The sequence below is a fragment of the Onychostruthus taczanowskii genome, unplaced genomic scaffold (assembly GCF_017590055.1).
Source record: "Onychostruthus taczanowskii isolate IOZ18803 unplaced genomic scaffold, ASM1759005v1 scaffold24, whole genome shotgun sequence".
Taxonomy (NCBI): Eukaryota; Metazoa; Chordata; class Aves; order Passeriformes; family Passeridae; genus Onychostruthus; species Onychostruthus taczanowskii.
The window spans coordinates 929,024-955,432 of record NW_024499684.1 but is presented as its reverse complement, the minus strand read 5'-3'; the positions used below and the strand labels follow the sequence as shown (position 1 = coordinate 955,432).

The 26,409-nt window shown below is 50.6% G+C and overlaps 1 protein-coding gene across 1 annotated transcript; it reads right to left on the bottom strand.

Moving 5' to 3' along the window:
* Positions 1 to 25,626, bottom strand: GMPS (guanine monophosphate synthase). Its single transcript, XM_041405986.1, has 16 exons — positions 25,506 to 25,626; positions 20,435 to 20,616; positions 16,339 to 16,453; positions 14,429 to 14,526; positions 13,372 to 13,475; positions 12,546 to 12,739; positions 11,746 to 11,911; positions 10,176 to 10,327; positions 9,637 to 9,810; positions 8,734 to 8,839; positions 7,448 to 7,563; positions 6,427 to 6,552; positions 5,453 to 5,568; positions 4,041 to 4,171; positions 2,018 to 2,190; positions 1 to 509 (listed from the first exon to the last, which is right to left on the bottom strand). Exons 1-16 carry the CDS (start codon positions 25,530 to 25,532, stop codon positions 408 to 410), a joined length of 2,082 nt encoding a protein of 693 aa, XP_041261920.1. The 5' UTR covers positions 25,533 to 25,626; the 3' UTR covers positions 1 to 407.
* Between the last annotated feature and the right edge of the window lie 783 nt (positions 25,627 to 26,409).

Genomic DNA, 26,409 nt, shown 5'->3' with positions numbered 1-26,409 from the left:
TCCATTTGGCAAAATATTTATTTATAATAAATCCGTCCCAAAGCGCTTGGTCACAAACAATCGACTCCTCTTACACGTCCGGGCTGTAACAATGCTTTTGGTAGAAGTAAATAAAACTGCTTCTTTTTACACAGTGTACAAAAACAAAGAGACACCGAAAATGACAGGTAACGGGGACACCGGGGGGGCACCGGAGAGGCAAAGGCAAAGCAGAGGGGCCCGGCCTGGCAGCGCCGGCACCGTCATTTACCCGTACAGTCCTCGGCCCCTGCCCTGGCTGCTGCTCCAGCAGAGGAAGCTGTGCCGTGCAGCAGCCCCAGCCACCTTCACAGTACTGCATGTCAACACTGGGAATGGTTTCTGATATGGTTTAGACTGCACACAGTACTTGGGTGGGGAACGGGGAGTTACTCCCACTCCGTGGTTCCCGGGGGCTTGGATGTCAAGTCGTACATCACCCGAGAGATGCCGGGGATCTTCTTGATCTCTGCCACCATCTTCAACACGACCTGTGGTGGAGGGGAAACAGAGCATCAGGAGAAAAGTGTGGGACAGACCCGATGAAAAGCACCCTGGAAAGGCTGGAGGGCGAGCTGCTGACACCGGCTGTGCTGGACACCAGAGCCTGCTGGCACCAGCACGCTGCCACCAGAATAAAATCAGCTGAAGAAAACCTCTGCTGTCCAGTGAGAGTCACCTTCCAGAGCTCACAATTAGCCCATGTTAGCAGCAATATTCCAGGGGAGACTCTGATGATGCTGAGAAATTCAGCTTCCTTAGAAATCCCCCAGTTCCCAACACCACTTACATGACCTGCTGTTTTATTTATAGAGAAAGCACAAATTAACACTGCATTGCTCTGTATAGAATAAATATTTCCTTTATTATTATTACTCTCTATAACCTCTATTACTTAGTCACCACACTACTACCTAGCCTTAAAATGACCATTTTTCATTTTGAAGAAAGCAGGGATTTTGTCTGGGGGTGGGTTTTGTGGTGTTTGGTTGTTTTAAAACACAAACACTGAGGTCAAATGAATCCTCATTTTATACAATGGGATAGCAGTTCACATGGCAGCCTGAGCTGCTCTTTTCATGGACAGGCTACCTTAAAGTAGAGAACTTCAAGTATATACAATTACCAAACAATGCTCACATGCTCCTGAAGTGTGTTTAAAATAAAAGGTCAATCCTGCTCCTACAGCACATTCCCAGAGGGACAAAGTACTTGACTGGACATGGATAAAGCTGGGGGGAAAAAAAAGCTTGAACCTGACTCTTTTAGTGACCTAAAGAGCAAACAGGACACTGACATGTTAAACTGCAAGTTCCAGTAAAAGCAGAAGTGCCAAATAAAGGCAATTCCTAACGTCAGGAAATTTCCAATTACCGATGCAAAAATAAACTCCAAATCCCAGGAATGGCTGGGGTATTCCTCCCTCTTTAGCTGGTTGTATTTCGGCTCAGCTCCGCTGGAAAGCCTTGGAGTGTGTCATACCCACTGTAGCCATGATATTATGAAAATCCTTTGCTGGGATTTTTCCTCTCCTGAGAAGCTGAGGAGCCTCAGGAGAGAAATGTAAACAATTACTATCTGCTGCTGTGGAATGCAACAGGTGCATCCGTGATTGGTGCATGTGGATTGTTTTCCATTGATGAGCAATCACAGCCACCTGTGCCAAGGCTGTGAGCAGTCACAGGATTTTTGTTATTCTATTCTGTTCTGTTCTTGTTGTAGCCTTCTGATCTCTCTGTTCTTTTAGTATAGTCTTAATGTAGCATTTTAATATAATATCTAACATAATAAATCAGCCTTCTGAAATGGAGTCAAGCCTCGTGTCTCCACACCCGGAGAGGAATCATCAACAACCCACCTTGCCGTTTTTTCTTCCCAGAACACCAAACATTCCACTGATTATTTACAGCAGAGAAAAACGGGCAAGAAACGGAAGGTGGGGGCAGCGGGGTGAGAGGAGAGCAGCGGGCAGGGCTGGGGAGAGGAGCGGGGCCCTCACCTCCTCGGGCACCTCGCTGCCCGGCGTGGCGGCGATGCCCGTCATGAAGTCGCTGGTGATGAAGGGCCTGATGACCACAGACCTCTGGCACGAGGGCTGCTTCTGCAGGGGGTCCCGGTCGAAATGCAGCGGGGTCAGGATTATTGGCATCTGGCTGATCTTCCCTGCATAGCCTGCGGCACACGGGGCACACAGAGACCACAGTGACAGCAGCGCGGCTCGCTCTGCATCCCCTGCACTGCATCCCCTGCACAGCTCCCGCTGCACTGCATCCCCTGCACAGCTCCCCCTGCACAGCTCCCCATTGCACAGCTCCCCCTGCACTGCATCCCTGCTGTGCTTCCAGTTCTGAGCCAGGAGCTGCTCCCTCACCCCCCCTGCACTGCATCCCTGCTGTGCTTCCAGTTCTGAGCCAGGAGCTGCTCCTTCACCCCGGGATCTGCTCCCCCATCCCATGGGATCTGCTCCCCCACCCCATGGGTTCTCTGCTCCCCCTGGTCCCCCAGCCCGGGCTCACAGCAGTGGTGCAGCTCTAGAGCTGCAAACCAGCACTGGGAGGGCACTGGGCAGCCCCTGGCACAGGTTCCCAGAGCAGCTGTGGCTGCCCCATCCCTGGGAGGGTCCAAGGCCAGGCTGGATGGGGCTTGGAGCAGCCAGGGATAAGTGGAAGGTGTCCCCAGGGCCTGGAGCAGATGATCCCTAATGTCCCTCCCAGCCCAAACCATTCTGACATTCTATAAACTGCCACTTGAGATGATCCTCAGCCTTTGCAGGCACACAGAAAAATCCCAGCTAATCTGTTTTATCCCTGTAATTCACTGTCAATCAGTGGAAGAGCCACTTTCCTTCCCACATAATGTAAAACTGTGGGGTTTTATCAGTCTCCATTTCAAGCCAAATAAAGAGATATTCCCAAACAAATCTTTGAAAATCTTCTTTGAACAGTCTTTGAAACACCGAGGAGAAAGCTCTCCAGTATCCCTGCCTGGTGGTGGTGGGCAGGTAACTCCAGACAATCACATTTCCCTCATTTTTCAACATCCCCTCCTGAAAGGCAATGCACAGCTCCCCACTTTCCCTGTTTCCAGGAGCTCAAGGTCCAAGATCCAGGTGTGAGGAGCTCATGGTGCCCAGGCTCCCTCCCTGTGCCAGCCCTGGCCTGAGCTGCTGCACAGGGAGGTTTTCTCACTGAGCCACAACTCCAGGCTTATTTTTAGGAGCAATTCATTCACACAGAGCCAAGTGTCACCAAAAGTTAGCGAGACACAGCTACAGCTTTACCAACACAGCCAACAGTGTTATCTCAGCCTTTTGAGGTTAATTCTGTACAAATTCTGTTCACACAGCTCTGCAAACTGAGTATGGATCCTCAGAGAGAGGGATCTGTTGCAACTTGATTTATACCAAATACAGGCAGGGCTGATGCAGTGCTTCCCACACAGATCACATCTCCAAAGGTAATTAAGTAAAAAACTGAAGAGGCTGAACCTCAGAAGTATTTATTCCCAGGCTCTGCCCGTGTAGCACATCCAGGGACTCCACACTCCCTGGCTCTGCAGGGTTGGGGCTGCAGCTTGGACTTCAAGTTAAGAAATCTGAAACCCCCACGGGCTGTGAGCATCACCCCCATGAGAAACGTGGCATCTGGGCTTTCCCCAAAACCAACACCATGGAAAAACTGTGTCAAGCTCCTTCACCTCAGGTAAACACTGAGCTCAGCAAAGAGAAGGGATTTGGGTGACTGAGTTGCCTGCCACTACTTGGTGCACAAGTCTGCAGTGAAGCACCACAGCTTTGAGCTTCATGATGTGTCAGAAACAAGTCAGTCCCCAAAACCCCCTAAAATGAATTCCTGGCCTTGGACTATCAGCTTCCACAGCTTTTCACTGCCATTCCACTAGCTGATCACTTTTCTGGAGCTAGCAGCTTGCAGATTTTGCCAGTACCACTCTGATTACACCCACGGGGTTTGCAGGGATCTGGAAACACGGGTCTGACCCCTGGGGTGAGGTGGAGCACTTACCAGACTCCCTGAGAATGTTGTGAGCCTCAAAGTCAGCTTGCCGTAAAGTGCTGAGCACTCCTGTGGTCAGGAAGGTGGGGGTGACATCCGTGGGGGGCTCCTTGACAGGGGGGCCAAACACATACACCACTCTGCAACACACAGAACAAACCACACTGCTGCAGCCTGCAGCTCCAGTGCCAGCACAGAGCCAGGAAACAGCAGCACGTTTCATTCTGCTCACAGTTTTACCAGGAAAGCACCAACCCTCCCCATGAAGTGCTGCACCTTATTGTTAATGGGGGGTTTTCAGCACATCTTACAAACCGAAGTTTATAAATCTACAGAAGAACATCTGCAACAAAACATCTCCTGAATTCAGAGCAGTCACATCAGCTTCATGTTTTTAATGTCACTCCCTGTGTTTCAGAAGCAGAAGAAGAGGCAGAGTTGGAGTGGCCTCGTGCAGGGACTCACCACGAGGTGCTCACAGCAGCTGTGTGGCTCTGCAGACACACACCAGGAGCACTTCCCAAGGTCCAAACCACACAGATGTGCCAGTTTATAGGGTGGGTTTTTGTGTGGAATACAAATGCTGAGTGTGCCTGAGCAGCAGAGGAGCCTGCAAAGACCCTGGGAGAGCAGAGCAGAGCTCCCAGAGCTGTGGGATGTTCAGGAGGGCACTGCTGAACCCAGCAGGGCTTAAAGAAATCAGCAGTGCTCTGAAGCCAGAAACTGGCTTTCATTTCCATTTTTTGACATACTCTGGAACTGCACAGGCAATCCTGATTTATGCCTTCTTTTGTCCCCTCTGCACTTAATTTAAACAGGTGCCTTGCAATTCCAGGTCTCACCTTTCAGAGTAAAAGCTCTGTCAGTAGGTGTCACTTATGTGAGAAAATGAAGTTTTGCTATAAGCAATTCTAAGCAGTTCTGGCAGAAATCCCACAGCCAGGCAAGGAGGGTGTAATTCTCCAGAGCTGATTTCATGTCTAAGCACCTTCAGCTGCTGGAAAAGTTATGGGCTAGAGGGGGTAGAAAATGTATCCTCAGAGAGCTCAACTGAGATCAAACTGCCCAGCTGTGGAGCCCTCCCTGTGCCATGAGAACTGACAGCCCCACAAATCCCTCCCTGACACAAAGGCAAACCAAAGTGCAGCACACCACAGCTCAGCCCCAGCCCGGAGCCTTGCAGGAGAGATTTGCATAAATTACAGTGGGTGCTGCCTAATCCAAGGATACAGGCCAGCAATTTCTTTTCAAGCTGGAAATAAATCCCTATTTCGATTTAGTGCGTATCTGTGGCCTCTGTATGACACACCTGTCCAACACATAAAAATATCACAGCCCAGATTAAACAGGGCAATGCCTGCACCTGCTGAACTCCCACGCACGGATGAGACAGTTAAAAATGAAGGTAGCTCAGTACTCACCTGTTGATGTTGTGGCACATGCGTGGTATGAGCCTGGCAAGGAACATCAGGGACTCCCAGTGGGGAGCATCCTTGCTGGAGATGCCACAGACGTAGCTGTAGGAGCGACAGTCACCCTGGGGACACAAAGAGCCACACTGAGTGCCAGCCCTGCTGCCAGGCCGCTCACAGCCCCTTCTGCCCATCCTGCAGGTGACAGCAGCACAGCTGGGGACAACGTTCAGCACACACTGAGCTGGTGGCACCAGCGAGAGACTGACTGGGTCAGAAAATACACAGCAAGATGGGAGAGCTGTAAAAGGAAACATTCAGGCTGGGAAGACTCATCTACAGTGGCCAGTGTTGGCATTTTGGTGACAAAGCACAGAAATTTGATGACACTGCAGCCTGAAACAGTAACCAAAGCTGACTGCAAAGAGCCACATGCAGCATGAGGCAGGTGAAAGTAAAATACGAGGAGGAATTCAACACTGAGGGTGCAGAGCAAGGTGCTTTACTGCTCAGGAAGGAAATCTCAGTTACTGCACTCAGTTCCATGAGTGCCAGCCCTGCACCTGCCCCTGGCTGTGTCTGTCCCACAGGGAGGGAAGGGCAATGGAGCTCAGCTGATCCCAGTGTCCTGCACTGCTCCAGCTCCCCCCTTCCTGAAGAGAGGGATTAGCACAGCTCACAGAAGTACTGGAAAGGGCAACAAGCAACCAAAAGGAGCAAAGTGGGGTTTTACCCAGGGCAGCTGAGCTCTCCTGGCCTCAGGGGGAACAGCAGGCTGACAGCAGAGCTCAGGGGCTGCAGCAGCTGCTGCTGAGTGACCCCCCAGGCTGGACAGTGCCCTCGAGAGCCCCTGGCACGGAGCTCAGGGATCCCAGAGAGCCTGCAGGCACCAGGACAGGCTGGCACAGCCAGCCCTGCAGCAGCAGAGAGCTCCCCAGAGCAGAGCCAGCCTGCCCCGGCAGGAGCAGCTCCCAGCCCTGTACCTGCACTCCCACGGTCTTGATGGGCAGCAAGAAGGCATTCAGTGAATGTAGGCTTGTGATCTGCATCAGCTTCTCCTGGTCCTCCTCACTCGTGCACGCCTTCACCCTCTGCAGCAGCGTGTGGGGCTGCCCAGGATGCGGAACAAGAAACTGGAATTAAAGCTCCCAGCCCCTCAGACAGAGCTCGCACCGCACAAATAAAAGTGTAATTTAAATAGCTGTTGGCTTCGTCTACATTTACCCCTTGGAACTATTTAAAGCACAGCCCTCATCTGACAATTAAACAGCAGCTGAAGCACTTCTCTGTGATCACACTGTGCTTTAAGCTGAACCTCTCCAAGGCCATAGGGGAAACTCTTTTCCTGTGCTCATTTTCTCCTTCACAAAGCTGCACTCTCCAGTTTTATGGCACCACAATTCGCTATCTTTTAAAGGAAAGGCAGATGGAAATCCCTGCCCTTTAGGATTTACCAAAAAGGTTCTGGAAGTTGTTTTGAACTCACACCTCAGAGCAGCCCCCAGGAATGCCTGACAGCCACCAGAAAGGTCAGCACAGCCAGGAGATGGGGAAGTCAAACATCAGCCACTGGAAATTCCAGGGTTTGGACCAGGGCACCTGGCCAGTTCCTGGCTCCTGCACTTGCATTTACACACCTGGTGAATCTGGGCTGTGCAAACCCAGAGTGTTACAACTCCTTCAGGGAGGGAAGACCTTTCCTGCCACTGTGTGATCTCATCTGCACAGAGTTTAACTACAACAGAATTTGTTTGTTATTTGAAAGGTAAATAAAGTTCCATTTTCCAGAAATGGTTCAAAACACTTGCACCAGTCACAGCACTAAAAATTCCACTGAACAGCTTCAGAGGAGCTGTACTTGGAGGCAGCATTCCTCAGGGAGCACAAACCAGTCCTTCTAACCTTTCAGCAGACTAAACCTCCTTTTAACCTTTCAGCAGACTAAACCTCCCTGCAGGTCACTACAGAACCATCACTCAAAATTAAAATGTAGGATTTCCTTACCTTCTTCACACTGGCAGAAAAATCTGCCACTATTTTCAAGATGTTGTTTGTTTCTGGGAAGTCTTTGCACACGTAAGGCTCTTCAGCACAAATCACTCTGATTGCCAGGCCAGGACCTGCAAAGCAACATTGAAGAAATATTATAGCAAATAACAGGAAGCTGGTTTTCAGCTGGAAGAGTGGAACAGTGAGCCAGTCACTGAGTTCTGTGCATTCTGCCATTCTGTCTAAGCTTCAGCTGTCTAAGCACCCTCAAAGACAGAAAGAAACCAACCCACAATTGCCAACTTTGCTGTTTTCTAGTGGAGAATTCGTGTTGGAAATGTTGAGTATTTCCTTTCAAGACAGCAAATGTCCCTTGCAAAAGGCAGAGCCAGGCCATTATTCCAGGTCAGATCCACGTGGCAGCTCAGGCAGAGCTTACTGCACTTAGTGAGAACTTCTCTTTTGGCTTCTCCCACCAAAGCCAAACAAAGGCTTAATCATAAAACATTATGTGTACTTATCAAGCTGCTCTCGAGTCATCTTTTCCTGAAAGACTGTGCTTAATTGAAAACCTAAATTGATTTTTTTTTCTGCGTTTAAAGATCAGTTTTATGCTGCAGTTACTCTGGATCTGCTGAAGAACACTGCTGTGATCCAGCAGCTCCACACCTGGGAAGGGATGCCTGGAAACCAGCTCTTCAGGAAGACCCAGCTCTCTTCCCAGCACTCGCACCTCATCTTTGTGAAAGTCTTTCAGTGGTTCTATTACTTTACCCTAAAAAAGAAAAGAAAAAAAGAAAAAAGGCAATTTACACTCCAGCTGAAGAGTGGAACAGTGAGCCAGTCACTGAGTTCTGTGCATTCTGCCATTCTGTCTAAGCTTCAGCTGTCTAAGCACCCTCAAAGACAGAAAGAAACCAACCCACAATTGCCAACTTTGCTGTTTTCTAGTGGAGAATTCGTGTTGGAAATGTTGAGTATTTCCTTTCAAGACAGCAAATGTCCCTTGGAAAGGCAGAGCCAGGCCATTATTCCAGGTCAGATCCACGTGGCAGCTCAGGCAGAGCTTACTGCACTTAGTGAGAACTTCTCTTTTGGCTTCTCCCACCAAAGCCAAACAAAGCCTTAATCATAAAACATTATGTGTACTTATCAAGCTGCTCTCAAGTAATCTTTTCCTGAAAGACTGTGCTTAATTGAAAACCTAAATTGATTTTTTTTTCTGCGTTTAAAGATCAGTTTTATGCTGCAGTTACTCTGGATCTGCTGAAGAACACTGCTGTGATCCAGCAGCTCCACACCTGGGAAGGGATGCCTGGAAACCAGCTCTTCAGGAAGACCCAGCTCTCTTCCCAGCACTCGCACCTCATCTTTGTGAAAGTCTTTCAGTGGTTCTATTACTTTACCCTAAAAGAGAAAATAAAAAAAAAAGGCAATTTACACTCCAGCTCACATATCTAAACAAAAAGCCTCAAATGTTTATGTTCTGGCACCTAAACTGGCCTGACCTCACAGCACCAGTGCCAACGATTCCATTAACACTGGAAAGAAATTCCAAGTGAATGTGGGCTTTGTGGAGCAGCAGCAGGACAGAGGGTGAGCCCAGGAAGCCCCAGGTAGTGCCAGAAGAATCCGTGGCTCCAGCAGAGCAGACAGAGCTGGAAGGCCAAGCTGGCCCTGCCTGCATGAATTCAGACCTTTCTTGTCTCTGCTGGATGCTCAGCCCAAGCCCAAAGCCTGGAAGACACTTTGTGCAGGGATCAGTATCAGAAATGGGATCATTAGTTCTCCCCTGTGGGGAGCTGGTAACTGAGCACCTTCCACCAGATTTGCTGGCTGGGGTCCCTGTGCTGTGCTGGCTCTTCCTCAGAGTGTACCACACTTGGAGAACTCACCACTGCAGGCCAGAAAACCAGACCAGGCAGCCTTCCCCCTTTGCCAGAAAACCAAACCAGGCAGCCTCCCCCCCTTTGCCAGAAAACCAAACCAGGCAGCCTCCCCCCTTTGCCAGAAAACCAGACCAGGCAGCCTCCCCCTTCGCCCGACACGCTCACCCCAGGGCGCTGCGCACACAGGAGCGTTTACAGGCGTTTCTGCACCGCACACAAACACACCCTAGTTCTGTTCATCCCACAAACAGAAGGAATGCACTAATCACAAAGGACAGTGACTCTCAGGGGCAGTGGCAGCAGCCCCGGGCTCACCTCCTCGCGCAGCTTGCGGATCAGCTCGGTGTCGTTGTGGTGGGTTTTGATCAGCTCAGCCTTGCCGCTGGCCACCAGCGACGCGCTCTCGATCAGGTCGGGCCTCAGGGTGCCCTGGGCAAGGAAAACCTCCTCGGGTTTCAGGTTCATCTCCCCGATGACCTCGTTGGCAATCTGCACAAAGAGGGAGAGTTTGGCTCTGCTGGGGCTGCCAGAGGTCTCGAGAATTAATGGATTTTTACAGCAGGGAGCTGGAAAAGCACAACCAACCAAAAAAACTCACAGTGCCACAGTGCCACTGCTGAAACACTCCTGTAACCCCACCTTGTGCTGAGCAGAAAATGGAGAAAACATCCCCAGAGTACAGGAACATCAGTGCCTGTTAAACATTCTCCCTGTCCCTTCCCAAAGGCTTCTGGGCTCATCCACAGCTCACACGAGCACCCACTAATTAACCACCACCACTGATTAAACACTAAAAGATGTACCCAGGAACCACAGTATTTAAAAACTTCAACCAAACAGAAAGTAAGCATTACCTTAACAAAGGTGTCACCGATAATTTTTCTCTTTTCTTCAGGACTTGTAGTCATATTTAAGGTCTTGCTAATTCTTTTACGTGGAGTTCTGTCCTCGTCTGAGATGGGCAGAGTTGTTGTGCCATTATAGAATGAATGGGCTGCATTCACCACTGCAGGAAATCACAGGAATATTGGGGGTTTTTTTTACAAAATCAATAAAGATTTTTGTGCCCGTTACAAAATAGAACTTTCACTTTATTGCTTTAAAAAAAAAAACCCCAAAAATAAAAATAATTTCCTGTGATTATTAACTGCATTGAATAGGGCTGCTCAATAACTCAAAAATTAATTTTAACAAGAGCCTTTTACTTCTCTTACTAACCTATTACTTTTTCCATTTGTGAGATTAGGCAGCCACATGCAAGTCCAGTTCTTGCTTCCCTCTCAGATTATAATTTACTTGCTTTAAATAGTTTACAGACAGTGTTTCCCCAAGGCCTTTCTGCAACCAAAATTAAATGATGCACTATTTACTCATGCTACATTATGCCACTTAATTTAGAGAGGCTCCCAACGCAGAGATCAGCTGGGAGGCTCTCTGGCATCCTTCACCAGCACTGAACTCCCTGACCTACAGCAGGAGCATTTGCAGCAAAGGGATTCCCTCAATTTGCTCCTGTGGCTGCCTGCCAGAGCCCAGGTTTGTTGCTCCACAGACTGCAAGAATAAGACATGGATTTCCCACTAAAAAAAAAAAAAAAAAAAAAAGGAAAAATAAATGTAGAAAAATGTGTTTAGAATGAAGCTCAGGACACTGCAGGCCAGGCTGCACAGGAGAGCCCCTGGGCGAGGCACAGAGCCCCAGAAGAGGCAGGAGCTCTCCAGCAGCACAGAGCAGCTCGTGCTGCTGCCACAAACTTGGTCTTCTCTGACCTCCTCACACCTGAGGCACCAAAAAACCTCTGAGCCTTCTCATCAGCCACGTCTGGGCACTTGCTGCTCTCTCAGGTAATTCCTCCCAGAATCATAAAGGCTGGGAAAGACATCCCAGATCAGAGAGTCCAGCCTTTGACCGAGCAACACCTTGTTCTCAAAAGGTCACTCCAAAACCATTAAATGCAGCTCTTTCAAAGCAAGAAAAAAAAAGCTTTGAAAGTCATTTTGGCTATAGTAGGATTTAATCACCCAAACGAGCTCACAGTTGACGAAGAGACTGAGGATAAGAAATGAAGCCCGAGGTGTTAATCAAGACACTGGAGAAAATGGAAATGCAGTGAGCTCTGCAGCAGCTGAGCAGGATCCCTCAGCAGAGGAGTGAGCACGGCACAGCCCCACTGCTCTGCTGTGCCCCCCTGCACAGACACCAGCACCTGAAGACATGGGGAGCTCACTGCATGATCCCAGCAAGGAAACAAGGCCCAACATTCCAGCTTTCAGTTCTGTGCCCAGGCGGCTCCACACCACCGACCCCGCCTCGGCACCAGGGTCTGGGAGCAGCAGCTCAGCAAACCTGACCCTAAGGGCCGGTCCTGGGGAAAGCACCACAAAATCCCAGCGCTGGAAGGAGCAGGGAGCAGGAGGGAGGTACCTTTGACGTGGATGCCCAGCTTCCTGAGGGCCTCCTCCACGGCCTGGCTCTCCCTCTTGCGCATGAAGCCGTTGTCGATGTGCACGGCGATGACCTGCTCGCGGCTCAGCGCGCGGTTCAGCAGCGCCGTGCACACCGTGGAGTCCACGCCGCCGCTGAGCAGCACCTGCCAGGGACAGGGGCAGCACAGGGACACTGCTGGGTCAGCTGGGCTGGCAGCAGCAGGTCAGCACAGCACTGGCAGGGGAGGGCACTGCAGGAACGTGCCCCTTCTTGAGGGAGCGGCACATCTATCCTTTATCACCCTACAAAGTTTCTCTCACAGATTAGGTGAAAAGCCACCTCATAGCACCTTGGGGACTTCACCTCAGACTTAAGCATAGCTAATTGGACAGAAGCCAAAAAGTCCCACCTGGGCAATGTACTAGAAAAAGGAGTGAACAAAGAAACTAATTGCTTTTGTGAGGTGTTCTACCAGGAGTTTTACCTCTTGCACCTGGCTGGGTTTTTCTGTTTGTTATTTTGCCTTTTATTAAGTCTTTTTGTTTCCAACACTGCAACAGAAGCCATCCTGCTGGCTTTTGTGCCTCCAAAGGTAGCTGAGCTCTCTTGGGTGTGTTATATACCTCCAAGAGCCTATGAGAGCTGGCTGGAGGAGGCTCCTGGAACAGGGCACACCACCCAGCTGCACGCAGCCAAGAACGCTCCGCCCCAGCCGTGCCACCCCCCAACCTGGGCGTGCAGGACCCAAACCACCTCCCACAGCAAGCCCAGGCAGTGCAAAGCAGCCCCCAACTCACCAGGACCTTGGAGGAGCCCACTTTGTCCTTGATGTCCTGGATGCACTGGAGCTCCCTGTTCTCCACGGTGAAGGTGCCGCTGCAGCCCGCGATGTCGTAGAGGAAGTTCTTCAGGATCATCTTCCCGTTCACCGTCAGGCTCACCTCAGGGTGGAACTGTGCTCCATAGAGCTTCTTAGACTCATTTGCTATGCCTGGTGCACAAGGCAGAACAGAAATAACTCAGCTGGAGCTGAAGGCATAGCCAAGCCAAGCCAGAGCCTCCAAGTGGTTCTCTGGGATTGGGGAACTCCCGTGGCTTTCAGTCCCCAAATTCTAAGCCCCCACAATTTCCTGTGACAATCTCTGTGTCATGTTAAAGCCCTGTACCTACATTATTTCAGTACCTACACTATCCTTGCCCAGTTGGACATTCATGCAATATTAAATACAGTAACAAGTTAATAAAGCTTTAATAATTAAAGAGTGCACAACCCAAACCCCACTGGCACTGCACACCACAGTGCAGGTCTCCCTCTCCCCTGCCTTAAGGGCACAGGATATTTTATTTCTATGACAGACAACACATGCATGCTTTAAAAAAGTATAAACTATATAAATAATGTTAACTTTAACCACATTTAATTCAGGATCATTGCTTTTAAAGTCTATTTCTTTATTATCGTGACAGCTTGACATACAAACAGACACAGCAGAAATTTTTAAAATTTTATTTGGCAATTAAATACCAACAGCTACTCCTCCTTTCCCATTACGTTCTAACTCCTGTGTGCCATAATTCTTTACCAAACATTATCAGAAGACAAATTCAGCATAAAATAAATACCTGCTATGATGTTCCCAGACTGTGCCACCACTTTGAATCCATCAGCTACTTTATCCACACTATCTCCATGAGTGAGGAGCACAAGCTCTTCCTTCTGAAGGCCTCTAAACCAGGATTAGAAACCAGAATCAATCCAAGAAAGAACAAAAACCTAACTCTGTGCCTTTCCACAAGATGCCCTGAGGGATTCCAACAAAAGCACATCTCCACAGACCAGGACACCTGAGATGTCTGCAGGATTTCCTTCCCAGGAACAGCCACCTGCAGCTTTGAGATGCCTCCCCTGGAGGCTGCCCAAGCCTCTGTCCAACACACCCCTCCTGCAAGAGGGAAGTGATCTCAGTTCTGAGGGTTTGTGGCTTTCTCCTCACAGACACCCCAGCACTGAAATCCCCTCTGGACATGGGGAGCCATCTGGAGTCAGGACACTGGGAGTCTTGCCTTTTATTTCACCACAGTGAACTTTTCTTGTTCAAAACTGTGTGTTTTCAGAGCAATGTGGGCACATCAGACAGTTCTGCAGGAGCCCTACAGAGGGAAGATGATAAAACTGGGACACCAGGGATGAGTAAACTGTCAGACTTTTCACAAGGAACTTGAAAGCCATCAAGAGAATTATCAAGTAATCTAATTCTGGCTTATAAAGCAGTCACAAAGCAGTTTTAAAGGAAGGTAGAAGAGGAATGGGTTTGGATTTTCTGTGCCCTTTCCAAAACTGGATGGGCACCAACAAATACAAGAGCAGTGCACAGCAAGAGACAAGAGCTTAACTCAAATATTCTCAGATCATGGTGCACTTACAGTGTCTCAGTGAAGACTCTGAAATAAGGACTTTACACAATATTCCCAGCAAATACACATGCTTTTTTAGAGCCAATTGGAAAGTTATCCCTAAGCATTTGTTTCAGTAACTTGCTTATTTGTGATGACCACATTCGTACAAGTTTTATTAGAAATTATCAGCTAATTTTGCCTTTTTTTTTTAAATAACCTTCCTCTCACCCAGGCAGCCCTTCCCAGGCTGATACTGCTGTGATAACTGCAAATGTGTGTGCACCTGAAGAGTGAGCAGGTGTTGTCCAGGGTGATGCTGAACACTCCATCCTCCCGAACGCTCTTCTTGTGCACCGTCCCTCCAAACACCTTGTTCATCATCTGCAGAGCAAAGGGACCTGTGAGAAAGCACCTCACCCCCTGCACCCCTCCAAACACCCTGTTCATCACCTGCAGAGCAAAGGGCCCTGTGAGAAAGCACCTCACCCCCTGCACCCCTCCAAACACCCTGTTCATCACCTGCAGAGCAAAGGGCCCTGTGAGAAAGCACCTCACCCCCTGCACCCCTCCAAACACCCTGTTCATCACCTGCAGAGCAAAGGGCCCTGTGAGAAAGCACCTCACCCCCTGCACCCCTCCAAACACCCTGTTCATCACCTGCAGAGCAAAGGGCCCTGTGAGAAAGCACCTCACCCCCTGCACCCCTCCAAACACCCTGTTCATCACCTGCAGAGCAAAGGGCCCTGTGAGAAAGCACCTCACCCCCTGCACCCCTCCAAACACCCTGTTCATCACCTGCAGAGCAAAGGGCCCTGTGAGAAAGCACCTCACCCCCTGCACCCCTCCAAACACCCTGTTCATCACCTGCAGAGCAAAGGGCCCTGTGAGAAAGCACCTCACCCCCTGCACCCCTCCAAACACCCTGTTCATCACCTGCAGAGCAAAGGGCCCTGTGAGAAAGCACCTCACCCCCTGCACCCCTCCAAACACCCTGTTCATCACCTGCAGAGCAAAGGGCCCTGTGAGAAAGCACCTCACCCCCTGCACCCCTCCAAACACCCTGTTCATCACCTGCAGAGCAAAGGGCCCTGTGAGAAAGCACCTCACCCCCTGCACCCCTCCCCGGGACTGCCACCACCTCACCACACCCCAAAGCTGCAGGAATTCCCTTCAGAATTAATCCTTGCTCTGTACTGGGCTCCTTCCTCTCTGCCAGCAGAGCTGGGGGCACTGCCACACACAGGGAGCAGGACCCCACAGGCAGTGATTTGCAAAATAATGTATATTCCACAGTGTGCAGCTCCTTCCCTCAGAAAGGGCTGCTCTGCAAACCAGCTGAGTACCTGAGGCCATGTCAAAACCCTGAGTTTATGTCCTTAGTTTTATTCTGGGACTAACCCTGGAAAAACCAAGATGCAGGAGCAGAAGTCATTGCACCTAAAGCAGCCCTTGTCTCCCTGGAAGTTTGTTTTGCTCAGCTGGGATCTACCAGAGCCCTGCAGGACCAGCAGAGTCCAAAGGGAAGTAAGGGTTATTTCTTTTTCTGTGAGTGTTAAGCACTCTTAAGAACTCTGCTAGGAACAGCCCATGCCTGAGACACTGCTGCACTTGTTTCCAGGAGAGGTGCCTTTTTCAGCACCAGCTGGGCAGAATTAATGAGTGACTGACAGGTTATATTTACCCTGACAAAACCAGGGAGTGTGGGGCTCAATTCACAGCGCTGCAGCAAAGAAAAACCATTTATGCAACTGATCCCAAACTGGTTTGGGTTGGAAGGATGTTAAATCCCATCCCCCAGGAGCAGGGACACCTTCCACTGTCCCAGGCTGCTCCAAGCCCTGTCCAGCCTGGCCTTGGGCACTGCCAGGGATCCAGGGGCAGCCCCAGCTGCTCTGGGCACCCTGTGCCAGGGATTTCCCACCCTCCCAGGGAAGAACTCCCTAATTTCTAATCCAAATCTGCCCTCCTTCAGTTTAGGGCCATTAAAAGGTAAGGCAGAGCCCAGAGAGGAACAGAGCAAGCCCAGCTCATCCATCCATGCTCCTGTGGCTCTGCTCTCCTGGAGAGCAGCTCCTCCAGCTCATGCAGGAACAAGGCCTGCAAGGAGGCTGTGCACAGGCACATTTAGTGCTTGGACTCGCTCCTGGAGGTGCTTCCCAGCCCCAAGGACTCTGTGTTGTCTCCCAACAGCACCTGCATCCCATAGCAGATCCCAAGCACTGGCTTTCCTATTGTGAATATGGCTGGGTCGAACCACGGTGCATCTTCTGCATACACAGAGTTTGGTCCTCCAGATATGATGATGGCTCTGCAGACAGAACAGGAAGAAATCATTAATAAAAATACTCTGTTACTTTGAAATCTATTTACTGTAAGCATTGGCACTGTCTCACACCACTCTTAGAACTGACACTTTCTAACAGACATTTTAACACAGATATCATAACACCTAGCTTGATTTTTGCTGTCAAACCCAGCAGGTTTTCAGGGAGGGATTTCCCCAGTTTAAAAGAAGTCAAATATAAACCATCCTAAAAATTGCCTGTGTTTTAAATTTCTCATAGCCACGAGAGCAGCAGGCTGGCTGGGACAAATGTAGAGTATTAGCTCCAAGATATATATTTTTATACATGTATATATATATACACACACATAATTTATGAAGCCTGTGACACCTGGAGGAGACCTGCAGCCAAAAAATCCACCCCCTAGCTCCTAAATCTGCTGAAAAGAAGTCCCTTCATCCATGCTGGTTATGCAGAGATGGCATCAGCAACAAGCTGAGAATTACAAGCACAATACATGTAGGGTTTGGAGTTAATACCTCACCCCATAAAAGAAAATTAAACCATCTCCAAGGAGAAGAGAGGGTTTTTGCAAAGCACAGTGATTTACAGGACCATGACCTGCAGAGGCACCAGTTGGGCAACACCTCTGTCCTGGTCCCGGCACCGAGCAGGGCGGTACCAGACCTTGGACTCAGAACTGTTTGTTTCACAGAGAACATCAAACCTGTTCCGAGCCAGGAGGGCAAAACCAAGCCAGACAGGAGTTGCACAAGTGGGATCTGATGTATCTAATCGTTCCCCCAGCCTTAGCTCCACGCAAGCACTGACCAAGCAGAGTTTTCCTGGCTGTGAGCAGCAGGAGCTGAGCTGTGCCACCAACAGGAACAGCCCTGCAGGACAAGCCCCGGCACCAAGGTCACCTGCAGCCCCTCCAGGCCAGGAGGGATGGAGCTGGAAGAGGCAGCATTTGCTCCCCTGCCTGCTGGGAGCTCCAGGCCAGCTCTGGAACCAGCACAGCTGGCGTGGGTGCAGTTTTGTTGTACGCTGACCCATCCTGAAAGCTTCTCCCTGCAGCTCCTGCACAGCACTTCTGGTCAGCCTGGACAAGGTGCATCTCCTGAGCCTGGACTAACATAAAGAGCCTGAGCTCTCTCTGTGGCTGCTGGTGCTCCTGCTCCAAGTAACTCCATGCATGGAAGCATTTGCTCAAGTGCCAGATGTACAGAACATTATTTGATATTAATTAGAACCACACAACATGCTCCTGGAGCTTGGGGCCGTGCCCGTTTCCTGGGGAGCCTGGACAGAAGGTTCTGGACAGAACCTTTCCCTGATCTCCAACCCAAAAATCTCCTGACACAGCTCCAGTGCTCCCTGGGGTTCTGGGAAGGAATTGAAGGAATACAGCCACACCTATAGACTGAACATTCTGATGAGAAGTCAAAATTGTTACACACTCTTCTAGGCAAAAAGCAGAGTCTTAAACACCTGCGTTTTTTCCATACCAGTTGAAATTTGACATAATACAGAGGGGTCTGCAATGTGCCCAAGTACTGAAGTTAAAAATAAAAAAAGAGTTGAGGCTGAGAGAAGGACTTGCATCTTCTCAGCTGTGCAGAGAATCAGAACCTGCACAGGATGCAGACTGTGCAAGCTTTCCTGCAGCACTCTGTGATTTCCTGCACATTTGTCTGTGTTGGTATGAATATCCCTGCCTCTGGTTTACCCTAAACCCCTTCCCAAACTACCTGACCCAGTGTGGAAAGCCCCTGTGCACTGGATTACAGGCACCTCAGGAACCACATGAAAACACCCAGGGGAAATGTGTGCATTGACTCCCCAGGGTGAGGAATCCTGCCAGAGCTCAGTGCCAGGGCCCAGACTAAATCCAGAGCCCAGACTAAATCCAGAGCCAGGACATTGTGGGAAATGCTCCTGTTCATGCCACATTTGGGTGACACTTGTCACTGCAGAGTGTTCTGAACGCCGAGGAGCTGGCTTTTCAAACACAACATGTAAACATCATTCAGCAAAATGTGTCCCCTTGCTGCCATCCCAAAGCCCAGCCCAGGTGCAGCTCCTCAGCCACTCCATGCAGCCTGGCTGCTCCCAGGACATGGAATATGCACCAAAACCCTGCAGGGAAACCACAAACTCAGCCTTACAGCGGCCACAGCTGCGGATCTGCTGGGTTTGCTGACTGACACTGGACACAAACAGGTTTTGGGGACACAAACAGAGTTACTGACCAGCCTGGCTGACCTGGAACCACCACCCCAACCTTGAGAAGTGACCTGGGGGAAGAGGCTCTGCCATATTTTAGAGAGCAACTATTTGCAATGGCAGCTCCCACAGGTCTAATCCCAACACTCTGAATTCTTCCCACTGCAAACCTGCATCAACACAAACTATTTACTGCTTCACTAATTATCATTGATTGGAAAAATGCACTTCTGCAGCACTGTCTTATCTGTTACAGAGCACAACCAAAATCCCACGTGCACCAAATTTCTGGATTTGTACCAAACTGACAAGTAAGCACAAATCTTTGGTGATTTGTAGACTTTTCTCCACACACAGATGTATAGAGATGTATATCCCAAAAAGCCTAACAAAATATGAAAAATTAATGTACAAAGTACTAAGTACTTGTGAGACCTTTCTTTGCTGCAAACAATGAGTGGCAGTGTCAATTAGGAATTTTTTTTAGCTGCTTCCCAGGAATATCTGGCACGATTTACCACAATACCTTGAGTACCCAAGTTAGTCTAATTAAAAAAAAAAAAAGAAAAAGTAAAAAAAACTTTAGAAGCCCACAAAAAATTCAGCAGGTAAAATAGCAAAATCATAAATCATCCACATGTTGGCAGACAGTTAAAATGCAGCCTCCTGAATGATGCTATGCAGTTGAAATTACCAAAATGACATTAGGAAACAAATGTACAAAAAGGCATGGAGAGACAAATGGATCTCTGCCCAAGTGTGCCCAGCACAGCTCAGGTGTTCCTGTGGCCACAGGAGGGAATCATTCACACCACTGGCATTAGAGATACCTGTGTACAGGCAGAGGTATTATAAAAGAAAGGATTCATAAAATCAGGGCTTAAGCCTGTTGCTTCTTCTAAGTGCAGCTAACCAGCTGGCTTGCAAATTCCCATAAGAAAGAATCAAAGGAATAGAAGCAGTTAGCACAACAACCTACTCTAGGAAGAAAAATAGGTTGCACCTGTAATAACAGAAGATCTGTCCCATAAAATTAGACCAAGAAAAATGTAAACATCTAGGTGAAGAGACAATCTTACCACATACACACAGAAACACCTTTGAACCAATGAATGGGGCAAGAAAACTACCAGCCATTTGGAGCTGAACACATGGTCTGTGAAAACTGCATAAAATGAGTTACGTGAATAAAGAATTGGCTTTTCCTAGGTGAGGAAACAGAGAGCCCCGTGTGCTTTATTGCAACGTTAGAGCTACTGCCCAGGAGCTGAGCATGGAACAGAGCAGGGAAGGGGCAGGAACAGAGAGCAGGGAAGGGGCAGGAGCCAAGTATGGAACAGAGAGCAGGGAATGGGCACAGAACAGAGAGCAGGGAAGGGGCAGGAACAGAGAGCAGGGAACAGAGAGAGGGAAGAGCCCAGGAGGTGAGCATGGAACAGAGAGCAGGGAAGGAACAGGAGCTGAGTATGGAACAGAGAGTAGGGGATGGGCACAGAACAGGGAGCAGGGAAGGGGCTCAGGAGGTAAGGACAGAACAGAGAGCAGGGAACGGGCACAGAACAGAGAGCAGGGAAGGGGCAGGAACAGAGAGCAGGGAACAGAGAGAGGGAAGAGCCCAGGAGGTGAGCATGGAACAGAGAGCAGGGAAGGAACAGGAGCTGAGTATGGAACAGAGAGTAGGGGATGGGCACAGAACAGGGAGGGAAGGGGCACAGAACAGAGAGCAGGGAAGGGGCACAGAACGGGAAGCAGGGAGGGCCGGGAAGGGCCGGTCCTACCGGAATCCCTGCTCGCGGATGGCGAAGGCCGGCGTCTCCAGCGGGAAGATCTCGGACTGCACGAAGAGCTCGCGCACGCGCCGGTCGATGACCTTGCCGTACTGCGCGCCCGCGTCCAGGATCACCACGGCGCCCTCGTAGTGGTGCTGCCCATCCTTGAGCTCTGCCCCGGCGTTCTCGGGCTGTCAACGGCACCCAGGCAGAGATCACAGTCACCCACACCCAGCCAGAAATCCCACGGGACAGCTGCACCCACTCAGCAATCCCACCATGTCAGCAATCCCATGGAACCACCCACACCCACTCAGCAATCCCAAGGGATCACCCAGCCAGAAATCCCACGGGACTGCTGCACCCTCTCAGCAATCCCACAGAGCCACCCACACCCACTCAGCAATCCCACGGGATCATCAACACCCATGTCAGAAATCCCATGGAACCACCAACACCCACTCAGCAATCCCATGGAACCACCAAGAGCCATGTCAGAAATCCTATGGAGTCACCCACATCCACGACATCAATCCCATGGGGTCACCCATACCCACACCAGCAATCCTCTAGGGTCACCCACTCAGCAATCCCATGGGATCACCCACACTCACTCAGCAATCCCCTGGGATCACCCACTCAGCAATCCCATGGGATCACCCACACCCACTCAGCAATCCCATGGGATCACTGAGACACGAGGCTGGAAAAGGCCTCTGTGAGTGGCCTGAGTCCAGCTGTCCACCCAACCCCACCCCCTGTCACCACTGAACTGTGCCCTCAAGTGCTGCTTCCACATATTTCAGGAACCCTCTCAGGGATGGTGACCCCACCACAACTCTGGGCAGCCCCCCTAGATGCTTTACAAATGTTTCTGTCAGGAAATGTCTCTTGATATCCAGCCTAAACCTTCCCTGGCTTTACACTGACAGCCCATTGACAAAGCCAGATCTCTTTAACAACTAACATGTGCGAGGCTTTGCTAATTAGCTATGCTAATTTATGATAAAAATGATAAAGACCAGCCAAGAACCTTCAAAATGCAAAAAAAAAAAAAAAAAAAAAAAAAAAAAAAATCTTGAAGATTATAAGGACCAGTTGAGGCACTGGCAAGATAAAGGTGCTGGACACCAGCACAGAACATCCACCCCAAGCAGACAGACAGACACGACATCCCCATCCCCCAAACCAAACAGGGCACAAAATAGGGAAGAAAAATGCTAATGATCTAGTGAAGGCAGAGCTTCACACAAGCAAGAGCTCATATGCCCTGATCACCATCTGCAGCCTCTCCATCTTTTTCCATTTTCCAGTTCCACACGAACCCCAGCACAGCCCGTGAGAACTGAGAGCTCTGGCCTTTTTCTCAGGCAAAACAGCACAAAACCAAACAAAAAATGTTTTCCACCGTCACGCTGGCTCATATGCTGAACTTCACTTGACATTACCTCCTGGAGAGAATAAGAAGGGGAAATTGAGAACAAATGTCGCTGCTAAATGATTAAAAAAAAAAAAAGCCCAACACATTTTGAGCACAGCATTTGAGCAGACTGCAGGCCAGAACAAAGCAGTGGCTCCCTCTGAGCCCCTCACGCCTGAGCTGCTTGGCCAACTTCAGCCAAATCTGACAGAGTGCTAAAAAACACAAAGCTGAGTTTCTTCATTAAAGAAACTTGTGAGGAGAGGCAGCTATTCCATGGAAGTGTCCTTTATCAGAGCATCTCCAAGGAAGAACCAACAGCCACGCTCTAACACCAAAAATCTAAAGAACTGACTGCCTAAAGAATTGACTTCTCTCAAGGTGTTCTTGCCCTACCTTAAAGCTCACCCTGTCCTTGCCAGTGCAGCTCGGTGAAGGACAGACTGGGAAGGGTTTTACTTTGGCAGATCCTGCCCCCAAACACCTTGGAGCTGCATTTCAAGTTTTACTGATGGCAGGTTGGAGTAGTTCTGCTCACAGGACTGGGAAGGGTTTTACTTTGGCAGATCCTGCCCCCAAACACCTTGGAGCTCCATTTCAATTTTACTGATGGCAGGTTGGAGTGGTTCTGCTCGTTTGGACCAGGCAGCAGAACCTCCAACCCAGAACTCGCCTGTGTTCCCATCCCTGCTGCTCAGCATGCCCAGCTGGGGCAGGAATTCACCCCAGAGCAGCCACAGGTGATTCTGGAGAGCATCATCCTGCTGGGACACAACCTCCCAATAAACACACTGGAAATGTCCAAAGTTCACACCAGCTGGAAGAGGTTTTATCTTAATTAAAGGACATAAGTGGGGGAAAAAAATAGTGCTAAATCCCTCAAAAGCCTAAATCCGGGTTGAAATCAGATATTTAATTTTTGCCCTTCAGCTGGCAGCCAAGTTGCCTGACAGGGAGTTCTTAATGACTTTTAGTCCTGGGTTACACAACAAAAAGTGCACATGCTGGAAGAGAGCAGATTTTGCAGCAAAGACCCCTCCACACCCCCAGTGAGGCAGAGTCACCAGAGCTGTCCTCTCTTCCAGTGCAGGGAGGGAATCACTTTTAGAGTGGTTCTGGCATTTTCACCTGGCAATTTCTAAATTAGCAGCTCTTGCCAGACAGACCAACATCCCTGTGCTTTCCTGAGCCCATCTTGAGGAAAACACTATTCCTGGCAGTGCTATTTTTTTATTTCAAGTCTTTAATTGTTTCAGAGCAGTAGGCTGTGTCATTTAAGGCCAGAGCTCTGCAGCCCTCTCACAAAAAAAGATTAAACAGAAGCTACTGTTGGTGTCAGCTCAGCTGGACTGATAGCTGAGCACCCACACCTTTAGCTAATAAATAAATAAATCTGGTTTTCAGTGCCCTACCCCGAGATGCTTTGGGCAGGCAGGTGTGGTAAATGGGGGCATGAGCGACAGTTGTGGGGGAGACAGGAGAGAGAAAACAGAAAGAGCCTGAAGTTACACCAGGAGCACTGTTAAAGCAGCATGAGTTGCTCTGTGTCCTGAACCTGCACCTCCCTCAGATCCCAGCAGAGGCAAGACAGCAACCCACACTCCTGTGAACTCACCAGACAAGTAGGACTGTAAGGGGGGTCAGAACTAAGACAGCCCAATGTACACCACCATAAATCACAGGCAAAAAGAGGAAAGAAAAAAAGGCAGAAAAGCCATCACGGGATCTGGCTTTACTTACTGAAAGGCACAGTTCCAAGGCTAGGGGTTTTAAACCCCAATTTACCAGGGGAAGCTTCATTTGGTGAAATCCAAAAAGGAACAGATGCTGCTCATGTGCAGCCAGCATGGCAGCTGAGCTCGGCAGAGATTTAGGGACAGCAGACAGCCCAGCTCCTGCAGGGACAGACGGGGCTTAAGGAGCCAGCACCCCCTCCTGCTGGGGGCTCAACAGCCTCAAATGAAAGCTCTTTTTCCCCTCAGTACAGGTAGAGCTAGCTCTCCTTGTCTTCTGGTCTATTTGCACACAGGTGTGGAGAACATGCTGGTTTTGAGACCTCCTGTGAAGCTGCTCTGACAGTGCCAGGCTGTCCAGGCACTGTGGCAGAGGCACCAGGCTGCTGTCCCCAGAGCAGGACAGAAAACGGGGCTAAAAACACGTGCACAGCGAGAGAAGAGAGTCTCTATTCAGCTAACTCAAGCCACCCTGAACGCCACGGACCCGAGACATGGCACCAAGGTGCCAGGTGCCACCGGAGCCGTGTGGTCACCCCAGCTCTGCTGCCAGCCTCATGCCACCACGCTAACGCTGCAGGACAGAACCTTCCATCACTGCTGTTCTTCTGTGTAAAAAACAAATAATTCTGAGAACTCTAGTGAGCTGAGGTAGGAGAACTGGAACCAGGCTTGGGTTACCGGCCAAGGACACCACAAATCCTGTTCCTCACATGCCTACCTAGTGCCTTAAACTGAGTGTGCAAGCTCCTAGCAGCCCACTTGTGCAGAATCAGGGGATTTTTCAGCATTTCACACAGCCACGTGCGTGCAGGTTGGTCATTAATGCAATTTATAAACCACATTTCTGTACAGACCAGTCCCATTCTGGAGTACTGGAAAGTAGCAGCAGCTCCTCTGCCCGAGCCCTCAGCCCCAAGCTTTCACCCACACTGGTAACTCAGAACAAGCCTAACCAGGAGCCTTGATCTTGCACTTTCAAGCCAGCACAGGTTTTACAAGAGTTTAACTGTTTCCCCGTGGTACTAAAATTAAGCAGGTCTAAGAACGCTCACTCGTATTTCACAGTATAACAGGAAAGCAGCTCCCTCACACTCGGGCCATCCCCAAGGCCGAGACAAGAGCCCCCAAATCTTCCTGTCAGGGAGGCTTTAGCAGACACGAGTGTCACGCAGGTGTCCGTGGGCTGCAGGCAGCCGGACCCTGCAGAATGTGCTCCCACTCGGGCAGGATGAGCCGGATCCGCACAGCCCACGGCCAGGGAGAAGCGGAGCCCCAGGAGCAGCCCCGGCCAGGAAAGGAGGCTGCGACCACGGCCGGGAAAAGCCGGCCAGAAAACTCACACAGGGATGAAGCGAGCACCCAAAACTCCTCCAGAGGCACAGCTTCTTGTGTGATAACGAGAGAAGGAGGGAGGAGAGGAGCAGCCCGGCCAGGAGGGGAGGTTGTGAACCAAGGGAAACCGCGTCAGGAAAACTTACACGGGGACCGAGCTCGCTCCCCGAACCCCCCCGAGTCACGGGTTTCCACAAACTCGATAAAAAAACCAGCACAAGTCTTTTATCCCGCTACAGCAGGGCTCCGGGCAGCCCGGCTGGGAAGTTGCATTATCAGAAGGAGCTGGAAGTTGCTGGGCGCACGGCTCGCTCCGTGCCCGGGCCACACGGACACGCGGGGCTGAGGCGGCTGAATGAACCGAGCCCCCGGCCGCCAGCGGGGACACAGCCGGGCGGGGTTAGGCTTAGAGCAGCCCCGCTCGGGGGGGGTCAATCAGCTAATTAATGAATTAGCGCTCTGCCAGCAGCCAGGGCTGCGGCTGCGGCGCGGGCGGTCCCGCTCCCCTCCCGGGCCGCGGGGCCCCGCCATGTGCCCGCCGGGCCGGGCCGGGCCAGGCCGCAGCGCCGCGCCCCGCGGCCGCAGCACTGACCTTGGTGTCCCCGTTGCACAGGGCCATGGGGGCGGCGGGCAGCGCGAAGAAAGGGCCGCGAGGAGCCGCGGCCGATGAGCTAATGCCGCCCGCGGGAGGAGGAGCCGCCCGGCACGGCCGCTCCGGCGGAAGGGGAGGAGCGGCGGCGGGGTCAGGGGCGGGACGGGGGACACGGCGGGGACACGGCCCGGGAGCCCCGGCACGCCGAGGGGTTTGGGCTCCGGCCGCTCATTTTGCTCTGTTGTCAGGGTAAAAGCAATCAGAGCTTTGTGCGTGAGCATCCTGTGGTGCCGTGGGATCGCTGGCTGCTCTGGGAGCTTAACGCCATTCCCGTCCCACCCCCTGCCGTGGGCAGGGACACCTTCCATCGGCCAGGGTCCATCCTGGCCTTGGACACCGAACCTGCTGTGCCTGCTGGGTGAATTCCCCAGCGGACACCGCAGAACGTGACCGCATCCGTGGAACCCTCCTGGAGCCGTCCCGGGCCGGTTTGGGTGCCTCTCCCTGAGCATCAGTGTAAATAGAAGGAATGAAGGAAGGGCTGGATGAAGGAATTCCGGTTAAGATGAAATCACACACGAGCGTCTGGTTGTGCTGTCAGATTCCAAATGGTTCTGTCCTGAGGCTGATTGATAGAGATGTACAGGTTTTGTTCAAAAGCGGGGTTTCTGGTCTGTTGTTTTTTGGGATGTCTCATTCTTTTACATTCTATTTACACTGGCATTCAAGCAGGGTTATCTCAGAGCACATGGCACAGGATTGTGTCCAGACAGGTCTGCAGTATCCCCAGTGAGGAGACGCCACACTCTGGTCTCTGCAGCAAAGATCTTCCTTCTGTCGAGCTGGAACTCCCTGGGCTCAGTCCCTGCCGGTGGCTCCGGTGCCATTGCTGGGCCCCCGGGGC